The 12,069-nt window shown below is 37.4% G+C and overlaps 1 protein-coding gene across 3 annotated transcripts in view; it reads left to right on the top strand.

The window, feature by feature from the left end:
* The window catches only part of LOC109881229 (A-kinase anchor protein 13), a 95,202-nt gene that overhangs the window by 66,599 nt on the left and 16,534 nt on the right, over nt 1-12,069 (top strand). For 2 of the 3 annotated variants that reach the window (XM_031820399.1, XM_031820397.1), the window contains exons 20-21: nt 1,117-1,167; nt 1,459-1,917. In XM_031820399.1, coding sequence (XP_031676259.1) covers nt 1,117-1,167; nt 1,459-1,917 — 510 coding nt within the window. The remainder of the gene's footprint in view (nt 1-1,116; nt 1,168-1,458; nt 1,918-12,069) is intronic. The other variant, XM_031820398.1, reaches the window with a different exon arrangement.

The raw sequence follows: 12,069 nt of genomic DNA, 5'->3' as shown, positions 1-12,069 counted from the left end.
CCACAACATAAATATACACCCCAGACTCCAGAACATAAATATACACCCCAGACCCAGAACATAAATATACACCCCAGACTCCAGAACATAAATATACACCCCAGACTCCACAACATAAATATACACCCCAGACTCCAGAACATAAATATACACCCCAGACCCAGAACATAAATATACACCCCAGACCCAGAATATAAATATACACCCCAGACCCCAGAACATAAATATACACCCCAGACCCCACAACATAAATATACACCCCAGACCCCAGAATATAAATATACACCCCAGACCCACAACATAAATATACACCCTAGACCCCAGAACATAAATATACACCCCAGACCCAGAACAAAAGCAGGTCCTCCAACCCTTCATAGTGTGACCTGCTGTCTGTTTTCTTCTTTCAGTTTCCCCAACCCTTCATAGTGTGATCTATCTCTGTTGTCTTCAGGTCCTCCAACCCTTTATAGTGTGATCTATCTCTGTTGTCTTCTAGCAGGTCCTCCAACCCTTTATAGTGTGATCCATCTCTGTTGTCTTCTAGCAGGTCCTCCAACCCTTTATAGTGTGATCCATCTCTGTTGTCTTCTAGCAGGTCCTCCAACCCTTTATAGTGTGATCCATCTCTGTTGTCTTCTAGCAGGTCCTCCAACCCTTTATAGTGTGATCTATCTCTGTTGTCTTCAGGTCCTCCAACCCTTTATAGTGTGATCTATCTCTGTTGTCTTCTAGCAGGTCCTCCAACCCTTTATAGTGTGATCCATCTCTGTTGTCTTCTAGCAGGTCCTCCAACCCTTTATAGTGTGATCCATCTCTGTTGTCTTCTTTTTTTAATTTTTTAATTTTTTAATTTTACCTTTATTTAACTAGGCAAGTCAGTTAAGAACAAATTCTTATTTTCAATGACGGCCTAGGAACAGTGGGTTAACTGCCTGTTCAGGGGCAGAATGACAGATTTGTACCTTGTCAGCTCGGGGATTTGAACTTGCAACCTTCCGGTTACTAGTCCAACGCTCTAACTAGTCCAACGCTCTAACCACTAGGCTAACCACTAGGCTACCCTAGCAGGTCCTCCAACCCTTTATAGTGTGATCCATCTCTGTTGTCTTCTAGCAGGTCCTCCACAGTGTGAGCCACATCCATGACTTGCTCAGCACCCTGCAGGTCAGTGTCCTCACCTGTCCTCTCTCCTGATGACTTGGGACCAGCTGTATTGTACTTAACCAGAAGAAGCTGAATGACTCCTCCAGTTCACTCTGACTGTGTTTTTGTGCAGTGTATCGGTCACTATGTCCCCACAGACATTGGTATATCTGTGTCCCCACAGACAGTGGTATATGTGTCTCTGTGTCCCCACAGACAGTGGTATATGTGTCTCTGTGTCCCCACAGACAGTGGTATATCTGTCTCTTTGTCCCTGCAGGCAGTGGTATATGTGTCTCTTTGTCCCTGCAGGCAGTGGTAGTCCAGCAGGACAGCTTCATTGAGGATCAGCGCCAGGCTCTCACCAACCGCCCCGAACGCCTCACCTCCTTCTTCTCCTCCCGTCCCTCCTCACGCCACAACTCCCTGATCGAGCAGGAGAAACAGCGCAGCCTGGAGAAACACAGGCAGGAGACGGCCGCGCTGCAGCGCCAGCAGGCCACACACGACCAGGAGAAGAGGAGGAGGGAGAGGGAGTGGGAGGTACGGGAGCAGCAGCTGACAGACAGGGAGGTGCAGCTCCTGGTACAGGAAGAGGAGACGGGAAGGAGGAGCAGGGAGCTAGTTACGGAGAGGGTGGAGCTACAAAGGAAGAAGAAGGACTATCTGATAGATCTAGAGCGACTGAGAGACGCTCAGGGGAAACTAGATCGAGACAGAGAAAACATACACCGAGAAATGGAGAGGGTAGAACACATGAGAATGGCTAAGGTAAGATGCTATAATATCTATGATAATTATTCTAAACTATCTATCTATATTAAAATATATACCCTATAATATCGTATCATATTCAGAATATTGTATCTAACTATACTATTCATACTATAATATCCATATAATATCTATACTATAATATCTGTCATATTTATAATCTATGATCTATACTATACATACTTTTATATCCATCAACTTTATTCTACACTATCTATGCTATAATATCTGTGCTAAAATATCTATCATATTAATAATATACTAACTATATTATATCTATACTATACTATCCATATTATATCTAAACTATACTATCTGTACTATAATATCTATCATATTAATAATATACTAACTATATTATATCTATACTATACTATCTGTACTATAATATCTATCGTTCTTATAATATATTTATAATATACTATCCATATTATATCTAAACTATACTATCCATATTATATCTATACTATAATATCTATCATATTAATAATATACTAACTATATTATATCTATACTATACTATCCATATTATATCTAAACTATACTATCTGTACTATAATATCTATCATATTAATAATATACTAACTATATTATATCTATACTATACTATCTGTACTATAATATCTATCGTTCTTATAATATATTTATACTATACTATCCATATTATATCTAAACTATACTATCTATACTATAATATCTATCATATTAATAATATACTAACTATATTATATCTAAACTATACTATCCATATTATATCTATACTATAATATCTATCATATTAATAATATACTATCCATATTATATCTAAACTATACTATCTGTACTATAATATCTATCATATTAATAATATACTAACTATATTATATCTATACTATACTATCCATATTATATCTAAACTATACTATCTGTACTATAATATCTATCGTTCTTATAATATATTTATAATATACTATCCATATTATATCTATATTATAATATCTATACTATAATATCTATACTATAATATCTATCGTTATTATAATATATTTATAATATACTATCCATATTATATCTATACTATAATATCTATACTATAATATCTATCGTTATTATAATATATTTATAATATACTATCCATATTATATCTATACTATAATATCTATACTATAATATCTATACTATAATATCTATCGTTATTATAATATATTTATAATATACTATCCATATTATATCTATACTATAATATCTATCACATTTATAATATATTGTCTATACTATATTATATCTATACTATAATATCTATTGTTATTATAATATATCTATACTATACTATGCATATTATATCTATACTATAATATCTATCACATTTATAATATATTGTCTATACTATATTATATCTATACTATAATATCTATTGTTATTATAATATATCTATACTATACTATGCATATTATATCTATACTATAATATCTATCACATTTATAATATATTATCTATACTATATTATATCTATACTATAATATCTATCGTTATTATAATATATCTATACTATACTATGAATATTATATCTATACTATAATATCTATCATACTTATAATAGTATAGATAATATATTATATCTATCAACTTTACTCTACACTATCTACTATAATATCTATCATATTAATAATATATTATCTATCCTATACTATCTATATTATATCTATGCTATAATATCTATACTATAATATCTATACTATAATATCTATGCTATAATATCTATACTATAATATCTATCATAGTATAGTACAGATAGTTATAATACATGATCTATATTATATATATTCTATAATATCTACACTACAATTTCATCTATCATATCTACACTATCAATATCTATCATATTTATAATGTATTATCTATACTATATATACTATTGTCAAGATGTATCGGTTAATGTGGCGAATGCTGCTCATCGAATGATGAACGGTTTATAATTGCGTGATTAAATGAATCAGGAAATTATTAACTCATTAACCTGGGGCACCATGGGAAAATGTTCTTTTATTGAGTTTCTCTTTACCAAATTAACTCAAAGTATATCAGAATATCGATTTTTACCACAGTCGCTAATTAATCAATTTCCTCTTCAGTCTCATTCTGAATGTCACATAAAAACACATTCGAGGCTGTTGATTAAACTTAGTACAATGGGCCAACACACTATGGGCCAACACACTATGGGCCAACACACTATGGGCCAACACACTATGACACGTGTCGCCCAAAATGGGTATTTAAAAGAGAGAGAAAAAGTGAAAGTAGACGAGAGAAATATACATTTGGGTGCATTAGTCAGCTATGCTTATTTTAACCCTAACCTTGCCCCGAACTGCCGCTCTTATGGGTCAGAGTATAAATACGTAATTACGTGTTGAAGGTCACCGATGGGAGTCTCCGGTGGGCCGTTTCGGCTTCTCGGATGGCGCACTTCTCTGCTGCAACTCTCTGGTTGTCCTCACAATGTCAGTGTCCTTTGTAATAGTGGTCTGTTTCCTCGCCCTTGTTCTGAAAGGGGTCTTCCGAGGACAGCCAGCCATGTAGCTCAGGGCTCACAGCGTAGGAATGAAAGCAGTGTAGATACAGGATTCGATGGAGAGTGGAGGCCGGGTGGTCGGTTCTAAATTCTTAGACGCAGCGACACCTCCGTAGCATGGATAGAAGAGGGTTCCTTTGTCTTCAACCTCGTGTTGCGTTTTGGGTTCGTTGACTACTCACCCGTAGCATGGATAGAAGAGGGTTCCTTTGTCTTCAACCTCGTGTTGCGTTTTGGGTTCGTTGACTGCTCACCCGTAGCATGGATAGAAGAGGGTTCCTTTGTCTTCAACCTCGTGTTGCGTTTTGGGTTCGTTGACTACTCATCTGTAGCATGGATAGAAGAGGGTTCCTTTGTCTTCAACCTCGTGTTGCGTTTTGGGTTCGTTGACTACTCCTCCGTAGCATGGATAGAAGAGGGTTCTCCTTTGTCTTCAACCTCGTGTTGCGTTTTGGGTTCGTTGACTACTCATCCGTAGCATGGATAGAAGAGGGTTCCTTTGTCTTCAACCTCGTGTTGCATTTTGGGTTCGTTGACTACTCATCCGTAGCATGGATAGAAGAGGGTTCCTTTGTCTTCAACCTCGTGTTGCGTTTTGGGTTCGTTGACTACTCACCCGTAGCATGGATAGAAGAGGGTTCCTTTGTCTTCAACCTCGTGTTGCGTTTTGGGTTCGTTGACTACTCCTCCGTAGCATGGATAGAAGAGGGTTCCTTTGTCTTCAACCTCGTGTTGTGTTTTGGGTTCGTTGACTACTCCTCCGTAGCATGGATAGAAGAGGGTTCCTTTGTCTTCAACCTCGTGTTGCGTTTTGGGTTCGTTGAATACTCCTCCGTAGCATGGATAGAAGAGGGTTCCTTTGTCTTCAACCTCGTGTTGCGTTTTGGGTTCGTTGACTACTCATCTGTAGCATGGATAGAAGAGGGTTCCTTTGTCTTCAACCTCGTGTTGCGTTTTGGGTTCGTTGACTACTCATCTGTAGCATGGATAGAAGAGGGTTCCTTTGTCTTCAACCTCGTGTTGCGTTTTGGGTTCGTTGACTACTCCCCGTAGCATGGATAGAAGAGGGTTCCTTTGTCTTCAACCTCGTGTTGCGTTTTGGGTTCGTTGACTGCTCACCCGTAGCATGGATAGAAGAGGGTTCCTTTGTCTTCAACCTCGTGTTGCGTTTTGGGTTCGTTGACTGCTCACCCGTAGCATGGATAGAAGAGGGTTCCTTTGTCTTCAACCTCGTGTTGCGTTTTGGGTTCGTTGACTACTCATCTGTAGCATGGATAGAAGAGGGTTCCTTTGTCTTCAACCTCGTGTTGCGTTTTGGGTTCGTTGACTACTCATCTGTAGCATGGATAGAAGAGGGTTCCTTTGTCTTCAACCTCGTGTTGCATTTTGGGTTCGTTGACTACTCCCCGTAGCATGGATAGAAGAGGGTTCCTTTGTCTTCAACCTCGTGTTGCGTTTTGGGTTCGTTGACTGCTCACCCGTAGCATGGATAGAAGAGGGTTCCTTTGTCTTCAACCTCGTGTTGCGTTTTGGGTTCGTTGACTGCTCACCCGTAGCATGGATAGAAGAGGGTTCCTTTGTCTTCAACCTCGTGTTGCGTTTTGGGTTCGTTGACTACTCATCTGTAGCATGGATAGAAGAGGGTTCCTTTGTCTTCAACCTCGTGTTGCGTTTTGGGTTCGTTGACTACTCATCTGTAGCATGGATAGAAGAGGGTTCCTTTGTCTTCAACCTCGTGTTGCGTTTTGGGTTCGTTGACTACTCCTCCGTAGCATGGATAGAAGAGGGTTCTCCTTTGTCTTCAACCTCGTGTTGCGTTTTGGGTTCGTTGACTACTCATCCGTAGCATGGATAGAAGAGGGTTCCTTTGTCTTCAACCTCGTGTTGCGTTTTGGGTTCGTTGACTACTCACCCGTAGCATGGATAGAAGAGGGTTCCTTTGTCTTCAACCTCGTGTTGCGTTTTGGGTTCGTTGACTACTCCTCCGTAGCATGGATAGAAGAGGGTTCCTTTGTCTTCAACCTCGTGTTGTGTTTTGGGTTCGTTGACTACTCCTCCGTAGCATGGATAGAAGAGGGTTCCTTTGTCTTCAACCTCGTGTTGCGTTTTGGGTTCGTTGAATACTCCTCCGTAGCATGGATAGAAGAGGGTTCCTTTGTCTTCAACCTCGTGTTGCGTTTTGGGTTCGTTGACTACTCATCTGTAGCATGGATAGAAGAGGGTTCCTTTGTCTTCAACCTGGTGTTGCGTTTTGGGTTCGTTGACTACTCATCTGTAGCATGGATAGAAGAGGGTTCCTTTGTCTTCAACCTCGTGTTGCGTTTTGGGTTCGTTGACTACTCATCTGTAGCATGGATAGAAGAGGGTTCCTTTGTCTTCAACCTCGTGTTGCGTTTTGGGTTCGTTGACTACTCATCTGTAGCATGGATAGAAGAGGGTTCCTTTGTCTTCAACCTCGTGTTGCGTTTTGGGTTCGTTGACTACTCATCTGTAGCATGGATAGAAGAGAGTTCCTTTGTCTTCAACCTCGTGTTGCGTTTTGGGTTCGTTGACTACTCCCCGTAGCATGGATAGAAGAGGGTTCCTTTGTCTTCAACCTCGTGTTGCGTTTTGGGTTCGTTGACTACTCCCCGTAGCATGGATAGAAGAGGGTTCCTTTGTCTTCAACCTCGTGTTGCGTTTTGGGTTCGTTGACTACTCATCCGTAGCATGGATAGAAGAGGGTTCCTTTGTCTTCAACCTCGTGTTGCGTTTTGGGTTCGTTGAATACTCCTCCGTAGCATGGATAGAAGAGGGTTCCTTTGTCTTCAACCTCGTGTTGCGTTTTGGGTTCGTTGACTACTCATCTGTAGCATGGATAGAAGAGGGTTCCTTTGTCTTCAACCTGGTGTTGCGTTTTGGGTTCGTTGACTACTCATCTGTAGCATGGATAGAAGAGGGTTCCTTTGTCTTCAACCTCGTGTTGCGTTTTGGGTTCGTTGACTACTCATCTGTAGCATGGATAGAAGAGGGTTCCTTTGTCTTCAACCTCGTGTTGCGTTTTGGGTTCGTTGACTACTCATCTGTAGCATGGATAGAAGAGGGTTCCTTTGTCTTCAACCTCGTGTTGCGTTTTGGGTTCGTTGACTACTCATCTGTAGCATGGATAGAAGAGAGTTCCTTTGTCTTCAACCTCGTGTTGCGTTTTGGGTTCGTTGACTACTCCCCGTAGCATGGATAGAAGAGGGTTCCTTTGTCTTCAACCTCGTGTTGCGTTTTGGGTTCGTTGACTACTCCCCGTAGCATGGATAGAAGAGGGTTCCTTTGTCTTCAACCTCGTGTTGCGTTTTGGGTTCGTTGACTACTCATCCGTAGCATGGATAGAAGAGGGTTCCTTTGTCTTCAACCTCGTGTTGCGTTTTGGGTTCGTTGACTACTCATCCGTAGCATGGATAGAAGAGGGTTCCTTTGTCTTCAACCTCGTGTTTTGCGTTTTGGGTTCGTTGACTACTCCTCCGTAGCATGGATAGAAGAGGGTTCCTTTGTCTTCAACCTCGTGTTGCGTTTTGGGTTCGTTGACTACTCATCCGTAGCATGGATAGAAGAGGGTTCCTTTGTCTTCAACCTCGTGTTGCATTTTGGGTTCGTTGACTACTCATCCGTAGCATGGATAGAAGAGGGTTCCTTTGTCTTCAACCTCGTGTTGCGTTTTGGGTTCGTTGACTACTCATCCGTAGCATGGATAGAAGAGGGTTCCTTTGTCTTCAAACTCGTGTTGCGTTTTGGGTTCGTTGACTACTCATCCGTAGCATGGATAGAAGAGGGTTCCTTTGTCTTCAACCTCGTGTTGCGTTTTGGGTTCGTTGACTACTCATCCATAGCATGGATAGAAGAGGGTTCCTTTGTCTTCAACCTCGTGTTGCGTTTTGGGTTCGTTGACTACTCATCCGTAGCATGGATAGAAGAGGGTTCCTTTGTCTTCAACCTCGTGTTGCGTTTTGGGTTCGTTGACTACTCCTCCGTAGCATGGATAGAAGAGGGTTCCTTTGTCTTCAACCTCGTGTTGCGTTTTGGGTTCGTTGACTACTCATCTGTAGCATGGATAGAAGAGGGTTCCTTTGTCTTCAACCTCGTGTTGCGTTTTGGGTTCGTTGACTACTCATCCGTAGCATGGATAGAAGAGGGTTCCTTTGTCTTCAACCTCGTGTTGCGTTTTGGGTTCGTTGACTACTCATCCGTAGCATGGATAGAAGAGGGTTCCTTTGTCTTCAAACTCGTGTTGCGTTTTGGGTTCGTTGACTACTCATCCGTAGCATGGATAGAAGAGGGTTCCTTTGTCTTCAACCTCGTGTTGCGTTTTGGGTTCGTTGACTACTCAGACATTGGCTTCAGCTCGGGTCACCTGGTCTAACATGTTAATTCTTAACTCACAGGTTTTATACCCTCGGGTCAGAAGTGGGCGTAACCGCCTTTTAGGGCAATTCTCTGGGCCAAGATACGAGGCAAGGTCTGGATTTTACTCAGATCCAATTTAGACAATTACACATTTCATCTTTACAAAAACATTCTCTTTGATTTGGACATTTTCCACCCAACGTACAATGTATAAACATACAAGAACAACTCTTCAAGTTACACTGTTTTGGTTATAAAGTCGTCCTTTATTAACTTTTAACAACAAATCAAAAATGACATATATTTTCAAATTCCAACTTTTGTCATTGCCACCATTGTGGCTGACCAAACCATTTTCACAAAGTCCATTTATTGCATGAAAATGTTCTCAGTAGTGAGAGGACGAAGGAATTGTGTCTGCTGCCTTAGATTTACAATGGGAGTGAGGTGTCATAAACCATCTTCACACCCCTTGATCTCTTCTCCTCTGGTGGGGATGAGGTGTCATAAACCATCTTCACACCTCTTCTCCTCTGGTGGGGGTGAGGTGTCATAAACCATCTTCACACCACTTCTCCTCTGGTGGGGGTGAGGTGTCATAAACCATCTTCACACCTCTTCTCCTCTGGTGGGGGTGAGGTGTCATAAACCATCTTCACACCTCTTCTCCTCTGGTGGGGGTGAGGTGTCATAAACCATCTTCACACCACTTCTCCTCTGGTGGGGGTGAGGTGTCATAAATCATCTTCACACCTCTTCTCCTCTGGTGGGGGTGAGGTGTCATAAACCATCTTCACACCTCTTCTCCTCTGGTGGGGGTGAGAGATCTCTCTGTAGGGTTGTGGACCCCGGTAACCTGAGCCGAGCAGGACAGTCATGACACTCTCTATATTATATCTATACTATAATATTTATCATACTTATTATATATTATCTGTACACTATCATTTCTATCATATTTATAATATATCATTTACACTATACTATCTATGTTATATCTATACTACAATATCCATGCCGTAATATCTGTCATATTTATAGTATATTATCTATACTCTATCTATACTACCATATCTATCATATTGACTATATTATCTATACTACAATATCTATATTATCTACACTATCATATATTTCATATTGACAATATATTATCTATACTACACTATCTATATTACAATATATATATATTATTTTATCTATCATATTTATTTCTATAATATCTACACTATCTCCTAAAATATCTACACTATAATATCTGTCATTTATAATCTATTATATATACTATCTATATTATCTATACTATTATATCTATCAACTTTACTCTATACTATCTACTATAATATCTGTACCATAATATCTATCATATACTGTCTATATATATATATATATATATATATATATACTATAATATATAATCTATACTATCTACTATATTATCTATACTATTATATCTATCAACTTTACTCTATACTATCTACTATAATATCTGTACCATAATATCTATCATATACTGTCTATATATATATATATATATATATATACTATAATATATAATCTATACTATCTACTATAATATCTGTACCATAATATCTATCATATACTGTCTATATTGTATATATATATATATATATATATATACTATAATATATAATCTATACTATCTACTATAATATCTGTACCATAATATCTATCATATACTGTCTATATTGTATATATATATATATATATACTATAATATATAATCTATACTATCTACTATAATATCTGTACTATAATATCAATCATATACTGTCTATATTGTATATATATATATATATACTATAATATATAATCTATACTATCTATATTATATCTGTACTATAATATCTATCATATTTATAATATACTATTTGTTCTATACTATAATATCCATGCTATAATATCTATAATTTATAATATATTATCTATACTACAATATCTATATTATTATTATTTCTATGCTATAATATCTATCATATTTATAATATAGTATCTATACTATCTTTATTATTTCTGTACTATAATATATATCATATTTATTATATTATCTATACTATAATATACATACTATAATATATATCATATTTATTATATTATCTATACTATAATATACATACTATAATATATATCATATTTATAATATATTATCTGTTCTATACTGTCTATCTATACTACAATATCTATATTATTTCTATACTATAATATGTATCATATTTATAATATACTATCTATACTATAACATCTATATTATTTCTATACCATAATATATATCATATTTATAATATACTATCTATACTATAACATCTATATTATTTCTATACTATAATATATATCATATGTATAATACATTATCTATACTATAACATCTATATTATTTCTATACCATAATATGTATCATATGTATAATACATTATCTATACTATAATATCTATATTATTTCTATACCATAATATGTATCATATGTATAATACATTATCTATACTATAATATCTATCATATTTATAATATATTATCTGTACTATACTATGTATATTATGTCTATACTATAACAATTATATTTATAATATATTATATAACACCTGTACTCTAATATGTATCATATTTATAATATATTATCTATACTATCTATACCTCTCGTGTCTGAGCCGTTGAGTTGCGACTCCATTTTGTCCCTATACCGACATTTCGCTTGTTTAATTATTATATATATTCTTTATTTAACTAAGCAAGTCAGTGAAGAACAAATTCTTATTTTCAATGACAGCCTAGGAACAGTGGGTTAACTGCCTTGTTCAGGGGCAGAATGACAGATATTTACCTTTTCATCTCAGGGATTTGATCTAGCAACCTTTCGGTTACTGGCCCAATGCTCTAACCACTAGGCTACCTGTCGCCCCAAAATTTTGAAGAGTGAATTCCGATTGGTCAGACCAGCATTGAATGGTTCTAGTCACAGGTACATCCTGGTTGAGTGTCTGCCTATAGGACGGTAGGAGAAAGATGGAGTCATGGTCAGATTTGCCGAAGGGAGGGCGGGGGAGGGCCTTGTTTGCCTTGTGGAAGTGTAGCAGTGGTCCAGTGCATGACTCTCGTGCTACAGTCAATATGCTGTCACAAATTTGCTTTGTTAAAATCTACTGCTACAATAAATGCAGCTTCAGGATATATGGTTTTCAGTTTAGTTTCCAGCTATTTTCCTT

The sequence above is a fragment of the Oncorhynchus kisutch genome, unplaced genomic scaffold (assembly GCF_002021735.2).
Source record: "Oncorhynchus kisutch isolate 150728-3 unplaced genomic scaffold, Okis_V2 scaffold3334, whole genome shotgun sequence".
NCBI classification, from domain to species: Eukaryota; Metazoa; Chordata; class Actinopteri; order Salmoniformes; family Salmonidae; genus Oncorhynchus; species Oncorhynchus kisutch.
Note: the sequence above shows the minus strand (reverse complement) of the source record. Positions and strands in the feature narration are given on the sequence as shown.